Here is a 25,199-nt window from a genome sequence, read left to right on the forward strand (position 1 = left end):
CAGTCTGCTGGTTTTCTCCTTTCCCCCCCTTCTCACCTCCACTACTGCCTTCTCCCCTCTATCCACACTTCAGGATTTGTTGATAGCTGTTAACAGCAGTATGGGTCAACATATTAAAAGGTCAGCGTGTGTTTCACAAGCCTGTAATGCTCTGCTGTCCCCTCTCTTCTGAAGTTCAAAGAGAAACTCTGCAGTCTCATAAAATTCACGGAGAGGACTAATATTGCTGTAATAGCACAACTGAGATCAGATAATCACTCCAGAAAAGACAGCCATGCAAGAAACTGGTTTCTGTCCTATGTGTCATGTCAAAAGTATGGTAAGTGTATGGTATCTGGCAGAGCTCAATCAAGTAAAATAAACAGCGAACTGGAATGTGAATTATGTTGCAAATATTGCAATTTTTTAATTATTATTATTTTTAATGCACAAATCTTAACAAAGCGATCTACCTGGAAATCCTGACTGCTATTTGAGACTAAGATAAATGACTTTCTGTGCCCTTGCTTGCTGAGCAAATTTTGTTTACCAAAACAGGATTTCTTTTTTTTTTTTTGAGCTGTGAATATGATTTGTCTGTCTGCAATGAACAACAGCTGCTAATATTTGATACCCGCAGTATTCAAAACAAGTAGCTGAAGTCATGTTCTCCTGATTTACAGGAGAAGGAGAAACTTAGGTCAAAATCAATAAGCTTTTAAAAACATTTTCAGTAAAAGTAAAAAACTTTTGTTGTTTATGAGTGGTGTGATACAGAATACACATAATACCGGAGTGGTTCTTTCTGTGTGCAGTGGCAATAGAACCTGAGTAGATTTGAAAATTAACGTTTCAAACTTTAGTTAATTAAAACATTGTTATCTTCCACCTTTCCTTTTAGCTATCCATTAGAATGTGGAATTCTCTTATAAACAAAAAAGTGTCCTTAGAGTGAGACTCTTTAGTGCTGTCATTTCCACATCGGCAACAACGGGGCAGACTGTACAGCAGTAGCACAACTAAAAGCCACTGAATGTTTTATTTCTGTACCAAGATTACCAGTGGTTCTGAATTATGACGTGTTGAATAGGGGAGTCCCAATTTCATGTCTTGCAGGAAGCACGTGGCTTTCCGTTTAGCTGCAGACGCTGCTCCGGACACCCATTCCCACCGCCCACAATTCCTTGCTGTGCGCTCGCTCGTATTAGAAATGCTACCGTTTCTCTGCACCCTGACACCAGAAAAGGATGGCATTTGAGCATGTGCCTAAAGTGTGATTGAATAGATTGTCCTAGAATATGGGTCGCCTGAGTTTTGTCCCATTAGGTGAGTCAGTTTTCCATTTTTGGGGTAGTAAATTTCATATGCAATGAGACAGGAAATTTCAGAGGGAAACTGGAATAATTAAAATCTTGTTTGGTCCACTGCCAACTCTTTCATCTTGGAAAACATTGCTCTGGAGACATGCACAGATCCTGTAAATGAATCTAGTCTGGATAGCTCTTATCTAACATTTTGAACATGTATCCCTTAGTGAGCGTCTGAACTGCAAGGACATTTCTGTGGGTCAGTTTGAATGGTTTTGGTTTCATAATTTTTCTTCTTTATTGGCTGCTGCTTGAGATTAAGGATGAACTAAGTGGATCCTCAGGTTAGCGTGGCATTTCCTCATGTAGATTGCATCACAAAATCACCCCAAAAGAAAAGATTTTTGCAAACAAGACTTACATAACTTACAAAGAGAAATAATTTTGCATTGAAAACCTGAAATAAAGATTTAAATATTTTATAAGCGGGATAGAGAATTATGGCTACTTTGGGGTTTTAGTTTCTCAATCTAAAAGCCATAAAATTTTCTGTCCTCCTGTGCTTAATCTAGACTGTTTGTGGTAAACCACCTTGTTTGCATACCAAGAAATTGCAAGGGAGAGAAACAAATTGCTACAAATGACAAAGGTAAATCTTTTTATTCAGAAAATTATTCCTCAGGCAACTTCTCAGTAACTTCATTTTCTAGGTGATTTTTGATGGAACAGTGACAGTGATTCACAGAGAAAACAATTGCTTAGAAAGTTTTCTTGACGCCGACACCGCTGGGAGGGCAGTGAATGTGACCGGGAGCTTGAAGGCTGCCTGGGAGCAGCTGCAGTCCTTATGTCTCAGCTGCAGTACTTATAGAGAGCCCTTAGATGGTGCTGTATAGCAGCGCTCAGCCCTGCGGAACCCTCTTCAGCGTCCCGGGTCTTCAGCTCCTCCACCGGGTCAAACTACCTCAGGGATGCGTTTGCCCCAGCTGAGGGTATGCTTTAATAAACTGGTAAAAGACTTCCGTAGCAACTGCCTAATATCTTGGGCTACTGATGAAATGTAAACTTTTTTTCATGAAGTTATTGGGTGAAAGAAAATTCCAAAATGTTGCATGAATAATCTGCGGAAGGAAAAGTGACCGTGAGGGCCTGTGTGTTCGTGTCAGGGTGTTCCACACAAGCCAAAGCTTTTCTGCCCAGGAGAGGAAGCGCCCCCCTTTGTTTCCCAAGTGTTATACCCAACCGCTCGCTAAGTAATGCGTATTCCTGTCCTTTGTTTTCTGTATATCCATGGATCCATTGCCCAGGTCTAAAATTTTGCTATAGTTTAATCTGGAGAACATGGATAAACTGTCTCTGGGCACTGTTAATTAAGATCAGTAAATGCAATCTGTCAGTAAAGACTTATTAAATATTAAATTCAAACATAGATTTCAATAAATGCTGTAATTTAATTCTTACAAAACTTGAACCATGTCATGTTTAAACATCTGTGTCAAATATATTGCTGTCTATCTGTCTGTGAAACAAAGTGCTTTTAAATAATAGCTAAAGAGTTTTTGAGGGCATTTGAGGATCATTGTGATGGAAGAATAGTATTCACCCTGGGAGCTTCCTCACATAAATATGGGTGTGGTGTTGTGGTTTTCAGGTTAAATCTTCCACGCTGTGAAACTGTTCCTATTTCTGAAGAACTGAGCATGCGGATTTAGGAATTTGAGCTGTGCTGTCAATTACAAAGGAATTGAAAAGGAATTTCCTCTGGCAGGATGGGTCTCAAGCCACAAAGTAAGTTTTATTTGGAAGCTGCTGGTAAAATTAGGAAAGGCAGACAACTCTCAAATACTGTATCAGTATCTAGCCTTTTCTTTTGTAGTGAGGTGAGGTGGGAGAGATGTGAGATGTTGAAAATAAATTGACCTCTGCCCCTTGGAAAAGCGTTAAGCGAATGAATTTTTCTAAGTTGGGAGTATAACCTTCCTATAGTCTTATTGTGTGCTTATGCACGTTCCTGTAATTTGTAAATGGATCAGGTTTTTTCCCACCTTTTACCACAATTTGAGGGGGTTAAGCCTGGGAATATTCCGCCAAAGCAAATTAAATAATTCATGTTTTCAGAATGACTTCATGTAGTCATGACTCGTATTTATTTAGAGAGAGAGAAAGAGCTGGTGTTGTTACAGTCTCTGCTCTATTTTTTTAATCTCTGCAACTTCCTATAACCCAACTATTTTTTTTGACCTTTGAAATGTACCAGACTGCATAAACTGAGCATCTGCTGTGCGTTCTGCTTGTCCCAGTAATTTTCATCCTATGGTCTCTACATGGTGTTATTTTAGGTGTATTCTTTGCTATTATGTGAGTTGTTAACATCACCCCAAATTCTGGCAGCATGTAGGTGGGAACAAGTATTGAACTTTTCTGTTCTGAACTGTAGCTGAAATCACTGACAAGTTAAATGTTACTAGGTGGTGACTTGTAGCCTAAAGCCTAGTGGCTATAAGTTCTCGCCAGTGAAAAGGGAATCTTGTAGCTCTGTGCTTGTTCTTCCTGCTGCAGCTGAATTTCTGCCGTGTTAAAATCCTTAAGCAGCTGCAGCAATGTGTCACACTGATCTGGCGTTTTACCATCCTCAAAGCTCTCTGCTCAAATATATGAACTGAGTGAAGCACTCTGCCAAGCTGAGTCGTAGGCAAGCATCTCTACAACTTTGCAGAAAAAGAAACAGCCCCTGAGAGGTTAAAGAGGCTGTCCCTCATCACGCAGTAAGTCAATGGTGGAGCTGGAGTTACAGCTCAGGAGGTTCCTGGCTCGTGCTACACTACAATGCTGTGGAGAAAGGTCATTTCCCAAAATAGTACAGAAGGTTCCCGTTTGTTATTGATAATAGGGCAACAGAGGGCTCTAGATGTACTAATAGGTCACTGTATAATGTCCTTAATAATACATAATGAGCAACCTTGCAAAATTGGCTACATCGCATTTTTCTGGGGCAGTATCACTTCCACAGTTAGTTTTGTCTACTCTGCTCTTGGTAGGTATTTTTGTTTTGTCAATTCTAACACAACTTTATTTAAAGTAAATAGGGACATCTACAAAGTGGGCATAGACGGCCTCCCTATTAACAGTCATGTTAAGCTGAATATTCAGCTCACATTTCAGATCAGTACAGGTCCTCTCCTGCGATCAGTACGTGTTTGTGGGCCCACGAGCAGCAGCCAGGGCACTTTGCCACTTCGAAGCTGTCGAGCAGAGCTCTGTCTGCCTGTGGAGAATATAGAGGTGATAGAGGATTTTGGTGGCAAAGGTTTTCCTATGTTGTATGTGCTCATGTACCTGGGCAGTGTAGGAGCTGAGGTGCGAGCATGGGATCCCACAGAAGTCTCAGATTTGGTGATGGTCTTCCAGGGAGGAAGGCAAACACCATCAGTGGGACAGAGGAGAGGATGCTGAATGCTTGTGAAGGGGTTTTCATTGAGATTTGGTCCCAGCCATTCCTCAGATGTCCCCGGGGCTGGGGTATCTGGGTAGGTCTTGCTGGATCTTGTGGATTATTTTTTTTAATCTGCCTTTTATAAAATGCTGTTGATCCCCTTTGAACTTACTGGCTTCAGCAGTGTACTTAGTGAAAGTTTCTGTTTCTTGTTTTTCCTCTAAATGAATTATTTGAACTGCTAGGTTACTTAGCAAAAATAGCTATTGCTTAGCAAAAAGCTATTTCAAAATAGCCACTGAGTAGTAAGTATGAAGCTTGAGTTTATTTTTTTCTCTAAGCACCTAGATCTATGCATCTGTAATTGAAAGAACAAAATGGTATTTTCTCTTAGCCAAGTCTGAAAAATTGCAGTGAATAATGGTGGGAAGAACGACACTCACAAAACAAATAGTTATTGAATTAATTTATTCAGCTCTGTTTTGGTTTGAGTTTGGGTGAAGTGTTTCCAGTCAGGCAAACACCAGGGAGGAAAAAAAAAAAAGTGGAAAACAACATGTGTAGGGAAAGTTAAGAAACAGGAGCAGGTATAGCATACAGAAACAGCAAGGGTGCTGTTCTCTCATCTGTATATCTGCAGATATATGTATTTGAATTAACAAAGCAAAAGGAGCTTTTTGTGCTGCATTTGCTTTTTAATGCTTGTTGGTTGAAGTAATTGGATCTATTGTTGTGGGCATTGGGAATGCCTGCTTGGCTCTTACGGTCACTGACTTGTGAACGTGACCTTCTGGAGGTCAAAACACTGGAGAGCTTGCTCTGTTTAATTCTCAGAGGTACCAGTCATAATAGTTATTGCTTTGAAAAAACAATGTAGTTGTTCCCTGCTTCTATCTAGTTTGTTGTTTGTACTGAATTGTGGTGTGGTTTTTTGGTGTTGTGTTTTGTTTGGTTTTTTTTTTTTTTTTTTTACTAATTCATCTCTTTCTTTTTCAAGTGGGTTCAGATTTTTTGAGGGTTTTTGGTTTTTTTTTTTTTTAAACCGCAATTGAGTTTTCACAACTGATTGGTTAAATAACTGATCAGAGATTGAACTGTAAATGTTAGTCAGTGTTTTTGAGTGATGTTTTGGTACTTGATCAGGCATCCTGGTGGTGATGTCAGCCAGCCATAGTCAAACAGTCCCACATAGGAAAAACAGTGTACTTTCAGTGAGAGAGAGAAGAAGAAGAAAAAAAAAATAAAATCACTTGTGATCAATGCCAAATGATTCACGGTAAATACTGATGGCTACATAATTTCAGCATTGAGTACTTCTGCCTTTCCTACTAGGGAACTCCAGAGAGACCTGAGTAAAACACTCTACAAAAAAGAGACAAACAATCTCTTGAGAGTCTCTCAGCTCATGCTGCTGGTCTCGCTGTTTGGGCAGTGCAAAGCTCGAGTCTTGTGCCAGAGAGGGAGGTTTCAAGGTCTGTGTGGTTTGTGTTTTCTTGCATCAGATGGCTTAGTGTGGTTCCTCTTGGTGTGAACCCTTTCCAAGAGCTAGGGGAGTTGCTGTGAGTTCTCAGCTTTCCTCCTACAAACCTGTCAAAACATACAGTATTTTAACATGAAACAACCCATAGAGTTTGTGATCCATTACCACATCTGATGGACTTACAGCAAAGCAGTCATGGCTTTGGTGATTAGATCACTTTCCGTGTAAGGTTTACGTTCCTGGATGGTTCAGATGGGGATAGTTGTATTTCCTCAGAACTTCTTTATCTCTCCCTAAAAAAGCCACTAAGATATACCGACCATGTTGCCCCTATCAAAGATTCAATTTGAGTTGATTTGAATGTTTGTTTTGTTTTTTAATCCTGGTGAATAGCCTTCTTGCACCACACTGCTCCTTAAAAATGCTCAGCTGAAATCTGCATCTGCTATAGGACAGTTTGGGATCTGTGGGTAGTCTTACTCTGTCTAGGTAATAGTGAAGTTTTTCTGGAATTAGGAGAGTTTAGACCTCCTTAAAACTGAAATCCTATTTACGAAAGATCTGAGTATCTTTATGTCTTGCCAGAGAGCCTTAATTTTTTCTCTGCTGCTCTGTGGCTTGGTCAGGGCAAGCAGCATGCTGTATATCTGCCTGCACTTGTTTGGAATTGATGCGGTGCACTGTGTGTTGTACTCAGATTTACAGCTAAGGTAAAAGGAACAACCACTTGTTACCATCTTCCCCTCCCCCCCCCCTTAATATGTCAAACTGCTCCATGCTCCTTCAGAAGTGTATTAAACTACTCAGAACCAGGGAAAATGTGCTAAAGAAAATGGTGAGCAGAGTTCTAAATCAATTGCCTCAGGTCTCATTTCCTTCTGGGTTCTGCATTTCTGACTTGGTTTTGACCAGGGGTTTTTCACTGCTTTGTGATGGGCAAGAACTACTGAGGTTATAAAAGGTTTTGCAGCTGGAAGAGAGAGGATGCAGGGGTGGCAAGATCAGGACTCCCAGCTGTTGTGTAAATAACTTTTTTCAAGAGGCCTGTTTGTGGTTAAGTAGTTCAAGGCGTTGCCCTTAGTCAGGAAAGCTGGGTTTGTAGCCCATACAGATTCAGATCCAATCCCTTCATGCTCCCCCCCCCACCCCCACCCCCCTTTATTTTCCTTGATATCTTCTGTTTACGTGGTTTGGCCTTGCTAAAGCTATCCATCCCTCAAGTTTTCCTTCTGCTTATATTTTAAGATTCTTGCGAAGGTGTATTTCTGCAGTCTTTCTGGCAGTGAATTGCACTATGTGTATTTCCCCTTTTCCTTACTTCTGTCCATAAATGGAAAGTTGCTAGAGCTGGGGTGAAATTCACGCTACTTTTAATTACTAAGAGCAAAATCCTACTTTTGCAAAGCTCTTCTCTTTCATTTCCTTCCACACGGTATCTTCGCATCACTGTCTTTTGGCTCATTTGTCAAAGGCTGACAGACCTCTCTCTAGCCTGAGAGGGCAGGCTGCAATCCTGGCAGTAAGAGGCACCTGACAGATGCAGCCCTCTTCCCCAGTGTTAGATGTGACAAAAGAAAATGCATTTTTCAGTTGGAGTTAGAAAAGGATCCACACTATAGTCCCTCGGCCCAAATCCTGACCGTTTCTTTTCAAAAGATGCTGAGCTTCTATCATGCATCTGAGTGGCTGGTGTCACAGTATGAAGTCTGTATTTATAGATGTATATAAATATAAATCAATCTTCCTCTACAAATTGTCAAATTGTATTTCCCAAAAGCTGAAGAATCTGCAGTCTATTAACTCTGGAGTTAATGAGTGATCCTGAGCCTCTAGAAAGAGTACCTTTTGTTCAGAAAGACTTGTTTGTTTTAATTTGGCTGCTGACACGGGTTGTCTGCAATTTCTTCCTGCAAAAAGAGAAAATACTGATTTAAAGTGTTAAAAAAAAAAAAAAGCCACTATACTGTGGTATTTCATGTGTTTGCATTATGTCATATCTTGAGTAAAAGAAATCCGGTATAGTTAAGGGAATGTATGATACAGTGGCAGCACAAACAAGGTAAGATGCGCAGTCAGGGGATAAGGATGGATAATTACTTAAATAAGGTGTTCATCTTCCGACATTATTTGTGCAAGGAAGAGGGTGGATCATTGGAAGCAGGTGCCCTGAGCAGCTCGTATGGCTGTCTGCTGTTCATCTTTCCAGGACATGGGTTTGAATTATGCTGTGCTGTTTGATCATAAACAGGAAAAAAAGAACCATATTTTGGAAGTACCTCAAGGTTAACTGCTATGCCTTATAAATTAAGAAATACCTGTTGTTTTGCTTCAGGGGCAGCCTGTGAACCATGGTGGATGCAGTCCCCGTTTCCTAGTTAGGCTGCATTAATCTATTTTCTGACACCTCTCATCCGAAATAACTTGTAGGCTCTGTCAGGGCACAGCCATATTGAGCTTGCCGGTGAGAAAATGTTGGGTTTGGGTCCTCATACAGCTCTTTGATTAGACCCTCAAACTCCTGCCTATCTATTTCTGGAGAGTTTTATTTCCAATCTCAGGTGTTACCACCTGAGCCTCAGGTCCTTCCTTTAATGACCTGAAGCCTGGAAGGCATGTGGCACATGCTTGATTGTCCATTAGTAACAGAAATTGTGCTTGTCACCAAGAACACCACAAGATATATCAGTATGGGCAAATGGATGGTGTGCAGACAGGCTGCTGCCCTCTCTTGGGCTGTCTCTGCCCAGTGTCCCAGATTGCCTGCAGGAGTTGAAAAGGGAGAGACTTTCTTCCCTGCAGTTTCAGAGCACTTAGCAGCTGCCTCTAGCCTGTGCCCATGGGTGGGAGGTTTCTCTGTGTTCTCCCACCTTCCTGGGAGATCTTTCAAAGACCTTTGAATAGGTGGGAGGGGATCTTTCCTTGGAGGTAGCTTGCTTTGTTGGTTGTCCTATTTATTGCCAGGAAGGCAAGGGAAAACAAGGCTACCATCAGAATTCAAGTTGAATGCTTCCTTGGGATGGTGTAAGTTTTCAGACTTCACTTGACTGACAATATTAATTGCATTATTGGGTAATTGCATTATTGGGTGTTGCAGGTGCTTTTTACATTTATGTTAACAGGAAAGAAGTCTTCAGAAAAGTCCCCTTGCATCACTGGGCCTGTGATGAGAAGATTTGAGGGCCTTAGCTGTCTTACTGTAGAAGCAGGACAATTGATTTGAGTTTGTTACGGCACTGCAACTTGTTACAACAAGTGGGCCACCCTCTGCAAGAACAGAGCAAGAGGAGGCAAGGTATGTGCGCTTCTGTGAGTGCTGCTGGGGTGGAACTTCCTTGGCTTTCAGTGTTTACACAGTAAATTCAGTGTCAACAGACGTGTAGACAGCAGATCTCAAAGGAGTTAAGAGGTAAATAGCCTTTCTTTTTGAGGTTTCTAGAAAGAGCTGCAGAGCTAAGGGATTTCTTTGAGTTTTTGGCCTGTCACGAATTGGCAGATGACTTGGGAGGAGGTAGTCCCTGGTCGTTGGGCACTGCCGAGAGCGAGCTTTGAACCATGCAAGCTTTTGGCAGCTAGGGAACAGTCACACGAGAGACCTCTGAGTCCTGGCCTCTCTTTGGCTCCCAGTGGCAGTTTTCAGTGATCTATTTTATTTTTATTTGGTCATTAAAAGTAAAAGTTACGTGTCTCAGTTCCTCTATTAGGCTAGCCCAGGAAGCTAAAAAAAGTCCCACGGGAAACAAATTTTCTGAACTATACAAAAAACCACCTCACCCATTTTGTTTTGGCTCCCTAAATGTGGAGGATTCTTGAAGTCTCTACCACCAAATAAGAGTCTGGATCTTGACATGCTATTGATTAGGTGACAAAAAAAACCTGATGACAGGACTCATGTCACTTGTGCTGCCAAATATAGAATTTGAGGAACTGGCTATTACGGTGACAGAAAAGATCCTGATGGAAAATGTCCAGTTACTAAAGAATGCTCAGGAAAACCTCTCTGTGTAAAGGATTTTGGGAACCGGATCCAAAGATAGTTGGTCAGAACATGGCCAGTAGTGCTCATCGTCAGGAACCACAAATTCTGCTTCACAGGAAATTCCTGTGTCTTTTAAAACTTGTCTGACAGCAAAACATTCCACTGGAAGAAACCTCTGTGCAGTCCCAATTTCTGGATTATTAATTTTTTTTTAATTTTTTCTTCTGAAGTGTTAGTAGCATTTATCCTGAGAGCAGGGTACTGGCTGGAACTGAGGAATGAATGGGCCAATCCAGCAGGGTCAGCCCTTTTACCACATATGGAAGTGAACTGTGAGTAGAATGAGCTTTTCGTGTAAGTGGAGAGGGCCAGTGGAGGGTAACAGCAATGACCACAAGTATGAAGTGGCCTCAGCTTGTGGTGAGAGCAAACGGCGTGGGACTGTCCAGCTCAAGGGCGTGGAGCCGACAGCTTGGGGACGGCTAATCAGGAACTATTTTTGCAGTGCAAGTAGTGAGGGTGCAATTTAGTCTACCACCGCTGCAAACTAAATACTTTTTTACATAGTGGATTTACGTGTAACTTGTGGAACAACGCGGTGCTGGAGATAGAAGTAGGGTTAAATAAAAGGCCAGGTTTAGTGTCAACGGGTCAATCCTGCCTCTGTATCATAAGTACTTATGTCTCAGGCAGTCACATTAGGAATATGTCGGATAGGATTTACGATGGCAGCACCAAAGGGACCTTAGTTAATTAAACAGAGCTTAGAAGAAAACAGGAGCAGATTCTTTTTTTTTTTCCTTTTACATTCTTTGTTACACAAGTTGAGCTGGGCCAGGATACTGGGAATGCTCTGCGTGTGGGTGTTCATTCCAGGTACACACACCGCCATGACTGCAACATGCCTGTGAAGCAGCTGGAGCTCAGCACCAGGTGAGCGTTGGGCCATTAGGTGATGTCTGGGGCCACTGAGTGTGCCGAGACCATCCACCCAGAGCTGAGTATTGCCAAACCTATACGCACTACTGCTGGGCTCACTGCTGTAAAGCACAGCTGCTGCAACCGAGTTAAAGGTGGTACTTGTGAGAGCTTTAGACGGTAGGTACACCCATGTAGATGTGTATAATAACCTTTTACAGTGTACATGGCATTGTTTCCCTGGTAAAATTGGATGTGAATTTAATTTTATTATGCAATTATTAGCTTTAGTGGACTAGCCATAGGAAAGTAACAATGTGTTTATCGCAAAATGCATTTATCCATAGAATCTGATATCCCAATTTTGGGAAGTGATTAAGTGCACCCTTAACTGTATTTTCCTGGTTTGAGTGGCCAGAGGACTGTTCTTAGAGAAATCTGTCACTTTGAATAAGAATGAAACTTGACTGGTAAAAATGCAATCTTATCACAGTATCACCATATAACTGGATCTTATTTATTTTTAATTGAAATGTCAACTTAAAAGATGTAGCGCATATTTTTAAATCACATTAACATTATATTTGGCTCTTTTCATTAAGTTCTAGGTATGCAGTCCCATTAAAAATAGGTAGCTAGGTATAAAAACATGAAGTCTTAATGCCTGTTTACTAAATATTGAGTGCAAACGGGCATCGCTCTGATAACACCTGTGAATAGAGCTGGTCTGGTACATTTTAAAAGTGTCACTGGCATGAGTGACAGACACCCATGTATGCATATTATTTCAGAATCACACTGATGGAGGGAGCACTCCTGCAACTATTTATCTTTACTTATATTCCCATGCCATTTAATTTTTTTTTTTTTTCACAATTTTAGGAAAAAAAGACACCGTAATTTTATTGTTAAAACAACTACTGCTTTTAACTGTAATGGAAAGTAATTGTACGCTGCGTACTGGAAAGTCAAGATATCAGGAAACTGTTAATCTCTGCAATAGAAGAAATGCATAGTTTATCATAATTTATTTTGCTGGTTCTAGCAAGAAATTCTGCACAGTTTTAGAGAAGTTAATCCTACAAGAAAGCCTAATGACTTTTTGCTTTCTCCTCTAGCAACATGTGCTCTCAGTACCCAGACAGATCTATGGGCATGACACTACACAGCGTGAGATGAGCGACACCGTGGAGGTGCCCGAGGCTGGTGCTGGCACTGACAGCAGGGCAGTGCTCTGGCTGGCTTTTTGGCAAATTGGTCAGCGTCGGACATTGGACTGGTGGTGCTGCTGTTGTGGGTGTTCAGGCAGAGAGGAGCAGCAAGTCTTTTCTCAGTAAGGCCTAGACCAGGCTTGTGTGGCAAAACGCTTAAGGAGGCAGCAAGAGCAAGCCGGGGAAAACACGCTCATATTCATTCACAGAGTTATGCATAAATAGGTTCTAAAGTCCTACTCAACTATGCATAAGCACGTTAGTTACAGCTTTGACCCTCCCAACTGGCTTCCTGTTAAATCTGTTAAAAAGCAAATTCTTCAGTCTAGCATGTGAATGAAGTTTCCAGTCTTAAATAACAGGGAAAGAATCAAGAAAGTATTTGATTTTTTTTTTTTTTTTTCACCAGCCAGAAAGCAAGGCCTATTTTTGGTTTTGGTCACATTAGTCTGTGCTGCGAACATTGGCATGAAGGTCTAGGGGCTCAGCGATAGAGAGCATTTTTCTATTCTTTGTTTAAACAGGCACCTGCCCAGAAGAGCAACAAGCCAAAGTTTGCAGTTCCAGTGAAATGCTGTCTGAGAAGTGCTGGGGGAAAAAAAAGGTATGTGATAGAAAGTAGAAGTTTGAAAAATAAAGTATAGCAGACCTACATGCAAACAACAGAGGATACTACAGGAACTCGAAGTCTTTTTTTCATTAACTATAGCCTAAACTGGAAAAACTGTTGGGTTTGTGGTTTTTCTTTTCAGAGCTATGCCGTATGTTGCATTGTAATCATGGTTGAGGGGGGGCAGAAATAGAACAATTAATTAAAAAAACCCCCACCCACAACAAAACAAACCCACCACTGGGCATGGAACACCCCCCCCCCCCCCCATCTTAAAGTAGGGAAATAGGCTGCAGAGGCTTCACAAGGCTGCAAAGAGGTGCCAGAGTATCGCTTTGTGCTCTTCCACTGTACTGTTGGGGTTTTGGGGGGAGTTTGCTTTTTTCTTTTTTTTTTCCTTAAATTTAATGAAACATTTCCGGTTGGTGTGTCCCCACCCCCACTGCTCAGCTTCAGCTCTAAAATTATCTTTTTTCTTTTTTTTCTTCTCTTTTCTTTTTTAAAATGATGGGTACTTAAGAGTCATACATGTAAATATAGCCACTGCTGGGTTGGTGGAAGACAGCTGTTGTGCACATGTGGAACCCAACAGCTGCATTTCTGATGTATTGCCTCGTATCTAGCAACTGGATGGCTTCCGAGTATACATAGCATTATGTTCCCAAGAGCTACACAACAAACCCACAAGCCAAGAAAAATTCTGGTCTTTGGTTCAGATGTAACCTGTTAACTTAGCCTGGGTTTGCCAAGACACGTGTGACATCTGAGCTGTCCTGACGGCCTCGATGCCAGCAGTGCCGTACTCCAGCCGGTATGCACTCTAGGGGAACTGGGCAGCAGGCTGCTCCCTGCAACCTTCCACCAGGGATTTTAGGCCAAGATTTTTAAAAGCAGCCAGCGGATTGGTTTGGTCAAGATGAGTCGCCTCGAAGACACTCATCTTTCGGGGGTCATTGAGGTTGGGGCACTACACCCACCCCACCCCCCCGTCCCTTTTCCAGGCGTTCTTGCTGGGCACTCAGGCCTCGGCTGCCCCACATCCAGGGTTAGCCGTCACTTCTGGAATTTTTAGCTGCTTCACTGGTGGTTTCTAAAACTTTGATGCAAAAGATGATGCCTCTTTCCTTGCAGACTGCTTGTGTGCCTCTGTGATGACCACTTTGTATGGCTCCACAGCCACGGTAGAGGTTGGCAGGCCTCCGGGTAGGAGTGATGGCGCTAGTGTTTTATTAGCTCTCAGAAGATATATAGCAGGGAAGAGGCTGTGCGGGCTCCTGCGCGGTCTGCCTGAGCTCTGACCCCTCGGGCAAGAGGCTAGATTGCTTTTACAGCCAGTACTTAACCTTGTTGCAGAGACTTGTCAACAAGGAGGCCAATTAGCAGCAGATAGGATGGTGGATGATATAATGCAGATGTCTGTCTGTTAGGAGGGCAACTGATATATTTTAAACTAAACATGTATTTTAAAACATGGCTCTGCATAACTGATGCCATACCCTGCAAAAAAATCCCTCTCTACAGTCAAGTGTTACAGAAAATTTGAGGTGGGTATTTTTTTTTTTTCCCCAAAGTCTCTCTCTTAAGCCTTGTTCTGCTGGGTTCATGATGACTGTGGCAGGTGTATGATTATAAGAACTAATTTTGCTTGAAAAAATGTCCACTTTTAAGCTAACTTTTTTTTAAGCATATATTGCATACTAAAAATATATGCAGATACAGAATGAAAACAGGGCAAGTTCTTGCCATTCTGTGAGGGTCAATACACAGAGAGATTTTTGTATCATCACGCATGTATATTGGTGTATGTATCAGAAGAGACAGGTTAGGGAAAGTTGAGTTAATTAAAATTGTGCAGGTCTGCAAGCACGTTATAGCCACCCGCTGCAAAGGGGGACTACAACTGTGGCTCTTTATCAGATATCAGCATGTGACACCAATACCGCTATTTGGGTGCGCATCAGGTTCTTCTGTCAGATGTATGGGTTTTGGTAAAGCTAGAGAGGTTGATTGCAAGAGGACGGTTGATGTTTTGGTTGCGATTGGGCCCAGGCTCTTAAACAAAAGCTTACAGTAAGGCTCAAGGGCTGGAGCTACTACAGCACTTGCACTTAGCTGTTGGCTGACTACTGACGCAGGATAACTCGGTGCTCTGCTCAGCCCCCTCCGAGAGCCACTGAGACACTGTCAAATAGTGCAGAGCGCACTGCTTCCAGAGACAGCCTCTCCTCTGCCAGCCAACGTGTTCTTTGACTCAATCCCTGCACCTTCTCTCCTTGTTTTAACTGAATATTTGAACCTACACCTTAAACCATTGTCTCAACTAAATGAATGGTTATAATTTACAACAGAACTGTAACAATTTACATAAGCAGAGGTCTGTTTTAAAACTATCAAGATATAATCAGGACTTAGTAGATCAAGCTCTGAAATACCTTTCAAAATTATACTGGAGAATTTGCATGATCATCTTTTAATTGCTAGGATAACTATTTGTCTAGTGCAAAAAACACCCCACATATAGAAACTATAAAGTGCTACTCTTACAGATATAGTGCGAGCGGAGAGAAAGACCAGCTCTTTTTGGACATCTCACCATCCTAATATCAAAGCTAGAGCTGCCTTCCTTTCACCTAACTAGTCACTAGCGAAAGGAGGAGCAGTGGATTCAACACACAAGCTGTGAACAGCACCACGACTCTAACAAGGTACCGATAGAGGCCCTGAAAATTAGTATCCACACCCCAGTAGAAATACCCATAAGAAGTTTTCAGCTGGTTAGACCTTAACACTGCCTTAACTGAGGGCTGAGGGCAATCCACATGTATTTAATGTTAACATTAATTTATTTGAAGGATAATTTTATGAATACCCAGATTTTTTTCCTTGGTTAGTGTTTAAACACCCTAACCTCCTTTTAGGATGTTCAGTATCTTTTCTTGTTCAGTGGAGCCAATCATATCTTTGCTTCTTGGAAATTTGTCTGCTCTGAGGGTTTCCTTCTTTAGCCTCCTCTGTGCATTTTAATTATTTCATTAATCTTTGGTGGGAAAAAATAGCTTTTTCTACAATTCTGACAAAATGCGTACATGGTATTTTTACAATTAAAAAAAAAAATAGATTTCCACTACAATCTTTTAATGTACAATTGTCCTTTATCCACTGTGTAGCTCCTCTTTAAGGAAAGAGTTCTCCCAGGCAAGGGCAGGTTCGCCAAACTACTGCTTAACGATCTGATTTTGGAACTGCGGGGCTGAGGAGGATAGGGCCGGAGAGCTCCATCATCCTCCCGACTGAGCAGACTCCCCAGGAGAGGCATTATCCCCCTTGCAGAATTGACTCTGGCAGGTTGGTACAAGTACAGAGCCCACAGAGAGAAGTCCTGATGCAGAAATACAGCAAATACTCCTAGGATGGAAAATGCTAGGAGTATTTGCTGTATTTCTTCATTGGTAGTAATAACCAGAGCTTTCCTTTTCAATTTCAACCATTGATAACACCTTACCTTTTTAATTCGTATCTTCTTGTCTTGTAGGAGAATCCTTTCCTCCTCCCTCCAAATCAAGCCTAAATGTACTTAAGGTGAAAAAAGAGAGGAAGGAAAACCAAAAAGAAACAAGAATATAGCCAACCTTTTTAATTAGAGTATATTGTACTTCCAAACTGGATACACTAGAAATTGGCAATGCAACATAAGATGCAAAGGAATATACCAGTTACTGTCAAAATGACCCTGTACAGCCTTATAATGCAAAAAGCTTTATACAATACAAATTTGTATTAATGTACACAAACCTTGACAGAATTATATTTGAACATAATACAACAAGTTAAAAAAAAAAAAGAAGAAAGAAAAAAGTGCTGAGAAATTTAACTGAATTGCTGAATGGAAAAACACGCTAGCTTTCGTTAAAGAATGCATAGTGAAAACCAGTATGAAATTACCTTTATGGTGGGGGGGGAATTTATCAGAACTGTTGGTCGTTAGTCGGTAGGGGGAACCTCTTGGAGAACATTCCTTTCTTTAGCCTTGAACTGCAAACCAATTATGCATGAGCTCTGATAAATACTGTATTTTTTTTTTTCTTAAAAAAATAAAAACCTCCTAACACACTTTTCCTTACAGAGAAAACTTTTATAACTTGCCAGAAAGAATTAATTTATCCTTTCCAAAGTGCTAAACAAATTTCCCAGGTACGTTAAACATTACTACGTCAGATACTGGTACAGTGGAACATTGTCGAACACGTGGTGTTCGCACACTGACAGCTCATTCTTGGAAGTTCCAGCCCTATTTCAACTGCCGTTGGGTTTACAGAAGTGTCCTACTAATATTCCTACTTCTTCCTCCTCAACAGCTGTACTTTACCTGTCGGTTTGAAAAATAAGCTTTTTGATTCGGAAGTGTTTGCTCTTCTGTGGTGGGGTTAGAGATATACGCATTGAGTGTATTTTAAAGAACTGGTATAGTTTCTGGCTGCAGATTGCATGTTTCATGCTGTCAAGATACTCAACTTTTTATGCTTTGAGTACTTAATAATACAGCATTGTCTATTTTGTCTGTACTCCGGGGGAGGGGGTGGGGGGTGTTACCAGGAGTGCTGAGGGAGTGAAGCATGGCAAACAGGGCCCTGAGTTAGGTAGGTTGTTTACAAAGGTTTATACATACTTTGGAACAGATGGCTTTTCCTTACTGCGTAGACAGACAGAACTGCCACATGCTCGTTAGAACCAAAACTGTCTGCTGGAATGTAAACAAAACGGTGGGACTTCTCTCTCCTTTAATTAAAAATTCCAAATGATAAACTGCTACTATTTTGGATATTTCCCCCTTGTAAATAGCTTCCAGTATGTTAAGAGGAGTGCACAGATTAGGATGCCCTCCCTGAACAGGAAGAGTTTGGTCATGACAGTGGAGAATGTTTGGCCGTCTCAGTGCAAAACAAATGTAGGAATCTTGCAAATAGGTTAAATGACACAAGTTTCGCATGAAAGAAGTATTTCTACACAAGCTTCATTTAAGAACTAATGAAGACTGCGTAATGTTTCTAGTTGTGCATATGGCCAAGAGCCCTTGTGGACCAGAAATGCCTTCCTGAACTGGGGTGTTGCTTGAGCGCTGTCACCAACAAGGGCTTGGCTCCAACTGGCCTGTCGGATCCCCCCATCCCGCAACAACCTGCAGAAGTTCCTTCAGGACAGCATGCGGGTGGGTGGATAGCATGTTAGATGTGACTCAGGGCACCTCCTACAGTGGCTTGGTCAAGGGACAGAGAGGGGACTCTGGCAAAACCTAGGTCAGACGTTTCTAATACCTGGTGAAAGACAGCGAGATACGAATCCAAGAGACACCGTGGGAAACAATAATCCAGTAAAAAAGCATTCCTGTAAGTCACATGATAATTTTGAAATGTTTCGTATTTTATGCTTCCAATTTTAACGCAGAGTGTTTTTAATCCTGATCTTTCTTCCTGGATATTAAGTTGTCTAAGAAACACAAATCAATTAACAGTCGGTTAGCTTCTCTTAAATTAAGATTGCTCTTGGCGTTTTGAGATTAGCAAAGGTTATACAACCAATCCGCAGTTGCTTCTTCCTGCAATAAAGTGCTACGTATAACGTGTCATTTTAATGACCACAAGTAGGAGCGTTAAACAAGTATAAAGTTAGCTTCCTAGCAGTGTACACTCTATCCGCCATTAACAAAAAGGAATAAACTATTACTAATAACATGGAGGGTATTGATAGGACTGTAGACTTTGCAAGTACAATTGAAATACTGAGGGTATAAAAGAGAACTGTATGGTTCAAACAGCATCTTTTTATAGCTTTATATTTCAAAGAAGTTACTGGTACCTTTTCAAATAAACAGTCGTCTTACCTTCAGCCCACAGATTATTTTTTTCTTGGGTTTTTTTTTGCAAGTGAGAAACAAACTAGTGCAAGACTAAAGCACTGTGCAAAACTGCCTTTTTTTTTTAGTCTGAGTATTTATACCCAGAATTTATCCATACCCTTTTTTTTAATCCCCTTGTTGGATTTTTTCCACCATAGAATTCTAGTTATGCAAGTTGTTCCTGCAAACTAAAAGGTAACCACTGCATAATGCAATATATATATATATAATATTTATATGCCCTTTTAAAACAAAAGATGTATGCTATGGCCCAGACGCAGGTGGTTGTTAGACCTGTGTAACAGTTAAGAATTGGGCCTGCTGCGTGGGTGTGTAGACTGCACACACTGCGTGGGGGTGGGGGTGTGCGCATACACAAGCTTTTCATTGTCATACTCTCATCCTGCAGTGCTGAAAACAACTTTTTCCTCATCAGTTCTACCCCAAATCCTCAGACCTTGACAACTGAGTACAAGGCATCAAACAACTAAAGGAAGCTGCAAACAGCATTGAAATAATACACCAATCCACCCTGAACCAAGCGTTACGCTTTCCACAACTCTACAGTTCAGGGGGAGACAGAGGGAAGGGAGGGAGAAAGGGAGGGAGGGAGCGAGTGTGTGAAAAGGAGAAAAGAATAATCATTAAATAAGCCAATACAAGGGATGTGCAAAAGCAATGTCATGGGCACGCTACAGGCAGACGCTCTTTCACGCACCCGCACGCACACAAAGCCCCAAAATAAAATGCATCAATATGTAATCTTACAAGTGCTGATTGCCATTAAGGACACTCTTTTTCAGCTTAACAAGACAAAATAGTTTCTTAGATAAGAGTACTGGGAACATGCCTCTGAAGGTAGAAGTATGCGGTAGGTCACCTCTTGAAGATTTAATAAAGCAGCTTTCATGTCAATGCAATAAGTATACACACAGAGCCATTTTCTAAACCTTACTAAGGATATAGTACAAGTGTTCGTTACCTCTTCGGTCTACGTTTTGCAGCAATGTATACCTGCTGGGTTTGTTGGGGTATTTTTGGTACAGAATGTAACTGCCCTCAGACAGTTTCTGCCCTTTCTGTTAGTCCAAGGTAGGCAAGGAAGGAGTGTTTAGGTGAAGAGGCACCTCCCGGTGCAGTCTGAGGTCTGGGTGGATGGAATGTGAGATCGTAGTGGTTTTTGGGGAAAAACATTGTTAAAGGAATAAGGTGGGCAAACTCTGAGTTCCAGTATTTATCAAAGCACAGGGAAGTGCCGTTGATGGCCAAGGCTTTCACCGCCAAGTTTGGCTGTGCCCCGCTGCCGTGTGCAGCTGACATAGCCACTGTTTGCAGAGCCTGGGAGGCAGACATGACTGAGAGGGGCGACAGGAGGTTTCTGGAGCTGTTCACTGGTAGGAGTGGACTGGCTTCCTTGGAGACTGAATACTGGCCCTTCTTCTCCTCTTCGGAGCAGTCCCCGTTCTGGTGCTTCTTCACGTGGCGGCTGAAGACAAAAGGGTGGGTGGTCTTGAACAGGCACTCGTCGCAGCTGAAAGTCTGGCGTGGAGCATGCTTCAGTTTCTTGTGCAAGTTGAGATTGTCTTTGCGTTTGCAGCTGTAGCTGCACTGGTCACAGTGAAAAGGGCGCTCACCGGTGTGGACACGCACGTGTTCAATCAGCTTGTTGGCGGTCTTGGACAGGTAGCCACACTGGTCGCACTTGTAATGGTTGCCAAGGCGGTGCTCTCGGATGTGCATCTCCAGCTCCAGCTGATTTGCTTTCACTGTCTGGCAGATCCGACACTTGTACTCCATCTTGTAGTGGGTCTTCAGGTGGCACTCCATCGCTGCGGGGCGGTTAGTGGAGTAGATGCAGAATGGGCACCTGGCAACACAGCAAGGAAAGGCAGGGACAGAGAAAGAAAGAAGTCACTCGGCTTGGAAGACCTGCATTCCTGGTTTAATCCTGTCACTCAACCCCTCTCTGACCTACTAAAGAGGAGAAAAAGGCACTTCGCTCTCCCTGTAAAGCCTCTTGAATACTTGGTTCACCTTGACACGTCTCTACTTAGAGGAGGTTTGCCCATTTAACGCCAGTAGAGCTCACGCGTTCCTAGGAAAACACTGATTCACTCTGAAGGAGCATCCCTTTAATCTTCTGGCTTACCTTGACGGGGAAGATTCTGCAAAGCAGGCCGGGTGGTGCAGAGTGGGTGACTGATTCACAGGTACTTTGTGTAACGACATTCCTAGTGTTTGCACGAAGTCACTTTGGCCATTTTTTCCATTAAGAAGTGGTTTAAAGTGAGTGTTTACAGATGAGTATGAAAGCAGCTGTTTAAGTAAAGATGGAATAAACTTGTAATACCACATGTACAGCAAAAGCTTAGGAAATTCCTTTTATGTGACCTTGAACAATAAGCTCGCTGGGTATCCTGCTAGGAGCAGCTGAAAGCGTCTGTTAGGATGACTTGTAGGGATTCCCATTTCTGGGAGACGAGCTAGCCCTGCTCAAAGGGGGCGTGTGTTTGGCAGTGTTTGCCTACAGCCGCCTCTGCCATGGCAGGAATTGTTCCCGGGTAGGAACAGGATGTGGGCTCTGCTTACACACAGCACCAAGTGTCCGGACCGGGGTGGACGTGGCAAAGGGCCTCACCCCTGGTTCCTGGACCAGGAAGGACCGAGAAGGCTGGAGGAGGGAATCTTGAAAGCTTGGAAGGAAGCCTGAGCTGAACAAGCCCGGACGCCAACAAACCCCAAACACACCCGCTTTTGCTTTATGTAGCCGAGAGGAAGTTGGTGAGGGCAGCCAGGGATCTCTGCTGTGTTAAACAAAGCACGCACCCTTCCAGGTCTAACTGGTGAGCTAAAAGAGCAGGTCTAGATAAGAAGATACAAGTAAGGCACCTGGCTACTGTCCTACAGACACCTCTACCTGCTGCTGGTCTGCTTTCACTGTTCAGCGGGTCTGCCACTTGTGTTCTAGCATTTCAGGTCATTTCTAAGCAGAGATCCTCTCTCTCCATGCGTGTTTTCCCTTGCTACAACCGGTTGCACATACAGGTTTAACATTAATCTACCTGCTAACTGAGAGACTTTGGAGCACAGTGAGTAATACAGGAGGACAAACGGGTACTAAGACACCTGGACACTTTTCCTGATGAGCATCAAGTACTCTGATCCAGAGAGGGAGCCTGGCATTGAGGCTGCTAACATGATTAGCTCTATTGCAACAGAGGACTCAGCTGTCTATGTGCACATACCTCTCCTGGGCTGGGTGCTCTCTGGATCAGAATCTCAGATTTTGACCTGGAGCTGGAGAAATCATGTTTTTTTTCTCTTCCCCCACAGCAAACAGGAGACAGAAAAATACAATTTACTTAGATCTCTTCAGGCTCTTCTGGATGCCTTAAAAAAAAATAAATCAGAGCTTTTTCTTAGGTGCAGCTTTCAAGGTACCTAATTATTACTTGAGTTGGGCAGGAATAACTTATGTAGACTGAGAAGCCCATTCTGTCAGGAAGGTCTGAGTCATAGGTCATGGTTTTTCCTTGGTAAATAAAACAGATTCTGTGTAGCTTAAACCCCGAGTGCATTAGACAACTGGTCTGTACGTCCAAGGCAGCCATCCCGTCGTTCTGGCACACTACTTGTTTCTCAATCTGGTCTTCTTCCCAGATTCAGTCATCACATCTCAAGTGACCACAGATCCCAGTTCATGGGACTACTGAGCTGGAGACGAGACGCTGCCTGGCAAACAGAACCAGTTTTCAAAAACTGCAGTGCAAACCAATGGAGCTACTCATGGTAACGTTAAATGCAGTGTGCTCGTCATGGGACACTTAGAGTGCACTGAAAGCATTAGTATGCTTAGCCAGAGCCGCAGAAGCTGGGAGTCCTGTGCTGAACCCTAGCTGGGCTCCAACTGGTTCCAGCCTCTTTTCCTGCAGCAGCTGGAACAGAGACCAGGGACGTGCATCTTGCATAACGTCACGTTGTCTGCCCACAGAGAGCAAGCATATGGCCCCAGCAGTCACTCCTTCCCCTCAGGGGTCCAACTTTGACATAAGGGCACAGCTCATTCTCTAGGAACACTGCTCGGCACCAACAGACCTTAAAGGACACCACCTTAGCCAAAGCCAAAGGGATTTTTTTTCTTAAAAGCGTGTATTACTCGTTACATGTTAATTTGTATAGTAGTGATCAGTCTGGGGCACGCAAACCAAAGCAGAAAGCGTCACAGTTATTAATTCTTGAAGAGGACTGACTTTGCATTAGCGTCTACAAAGGTTCTAACCTTTAAGGTTATAACTTCATACCTAGTTGCAGAGACTGTACGGGGTTTAGTTGCTTTGAGCCAGGGGCAGAATAGAGCCTGTGCCGTGCGGTTTCCTTTGCTCTGATGCCTTGAAAAAAACCTCTCTTAGTTTGCCAACACCTCAGTCTAGTGCTGCCTCGTTCTCTCTAGGACCCATCACATACTGTCTCCTATTTGACTTGAAAAGGGAAAGGCCCATAGTTTGTTACAGCTCTGAAGAGCGGTGGATACTACATCTGCTGCGAGGTTACCGATCTGCTATAACGATGCGAGGCTACACTAAAGGACTGCGCTTGGGTCATCTAAATAAAAGGAAGCTCCAAATATGGTTTATCAGACCTTTAACTAACCCTTTCTAATTGACTTCTTTTTGTCCTATCCCCACAGTATTAGAGGTGCTTAACACAGTAAAAGTTTGTGTACTTGCTTTCCTTACTTGAGCCCACCGGTGGGGACAGTGTGGCATTTCTTGTGCTCCAGTAATTGTTCAGGTGTCTTCATGAACTTGTGGCACACATCACACTCGAACATCCGTGTGATGAGGTGGATTTGCAGATGGCGCTCAAACATATTTTTTGTTTTGCAGACAAAGTTACAGAAAACACATTCAAAGCCTGAAAAATAAACCAGGAAAATGTATTCCTTACATTGTGGCCAGACCAACCGCATAGAAGGTGACTGTTTGTATTTGTTTAACAATGTTTTACCTTTTTCTGACTTCTCTTCAGTGTTCACTGTGGTCTGACTACCAGGCACTACAGAAATGACCAGCAGGTTGTTTGAACCCTTGTTTTTTGGGGTTATATCTGCATCTTCTTTGCTGTTGGCAGAGTCACTCAGTGCGGACAGTGAAGATGAAGACGGACTGTTAGATTCACTGGGTGTCTTTCTCTCCTCAGCTGAAAAACGGGAATAAAAAGCAGTAACTAGTAGAGCAGATTAGATGGAATCTCAGTGATCCTGTTTTAAATTTCAGGAAAGATATTTATAGTCAAAGTTAATTCAAACATGCTTGTAAACAAGTCTGAAATTAATCGATCTGTTAAGATCATAGTTGCACCTTTTTATTAGCATTTACAACAGTACATCTCAGTTTATCCCAGAATTGAGTCTGTCTGTAATGGCAGTGGGAAGGAAGCATGCAACGCTACCTCATTACGAGGCTGAAAAAGTCCCAAGAAAACACTGATTAGTTCAGAGTTCAAAAGCAATGAAGAACTTGTCACTTAGAAAGGAAAAAGAGCTGCTGTAGGTTTGGAGTGCGGAAACCAAAAGTGCCTACTGGTCCAAGTTAAACTTCCCCCACCTTTCCATTTATGTGAGTCCGATGGGTAAATCTGGGAGGAAGGGCAAAGGAGACTAATCTCACTCATTGTATTGAGGCGCATCCTCTCAGTAGTGATTGTAAGAGATAACAGCATGGTCTCAGATTTATCTTTTTTGTATTAAGACCTCTTATTGAAGATAATGAATTAAAAAAACCCAACATGATTTAACTGGATCTAAAGCTGAAGCCCATCAGAGTTTCCTTGTGCGTGCAATAAATGTATGAAGTTCAAATCCCAAACCCTGTCACACCCTAGAAATGAACAAGAGTGAGAGTTCTCATATGAGAACTGCTGTGAGCCAATGAGGCAAGGATGGGCAAATTATTACCTCCCACCTGTGTTTTGGTTTACTCATAGATGTGTGAAATGGAGACTTTGCTAAAACTTTATATTCTCTTTTGTGCTGAAGTCCCCTGATCAAGGCCTCGGCAAACACCAGTACTTAGGTGCCTAGCTGATGAGCGGCACCTTTAAGTCAAAGATAAAAATGTAGGAATGCACTAATGAAATTTGATGACCCGAGCTGTCAATAGGGAGGATGACTGGGATATCATATAGAAAGAGGCACTGACCTTGGGGACCAGAGTAATAGAAATGGAATGAAATTTAATAGTACTGAGTACAAGGTTATGACCTGAAGGGCCAGTAACAAGAATTTTTGCTACAAATGAGGAGTGCTTAAGTTGGAAACAGTCAAGGAAAACAAAAGAAGAATTTGAGCAGAACATGGGGTGAATATGAGCAATCAGTGTGTGAGGGAGCCT

At 42.4% G+C, this 25,199-nt stretch overlaps 1 protein-coding gene across 1 annotated transcript in view; it reads right to left on the reverse strand.

Annotated features, from left to right (window-relative positions):
- Nucleotides 1-19,788: 19,788 nt before the first annotated feature.
- ZNF827 (zinc finger protein 827) overlaps nucleotides 19,789-25,199 on the reverse strand; it is a gene marked incomplete at its 5' end in the record, with an annotated part of 110,933 nt that continues 105,522 nt past the window's right edge. Inside the window, 3 exons of the mRNA XM_082483123.1 lie at nucleotides 19,789-20,674; nucleotides 23,544-23,721; nucleotides 23,815-24,006. Coding sequence (XP_082339249.1) covers nucleotides 19,867-20,674; nucleotides 23,544-23,721; nucleotides 23,815-24,006 — 1,178 coding nt within the window. The 3' untranslated portion in view covers nucleotides 19,789-19,866. The remainder of the gene's footprint in view (nucleotides 20,675-23,543; nucleotides 23,722-23,814; nucleotides 24,007-25,199) is intronic.

The sequence above is a fragment of the Vanellus vanellus genome (genome assembly GCF_965231255.1).
Source record: "Vanellus vanellus genome assembly, chromosome: 4".
In the NCBI taxonomy this organism is placed as follows: Eukaryota; Metazoa; Chordata; class Aves; order Charadriiformes; family Charadriidae; genus Vanellus; species Vanellus vanellus.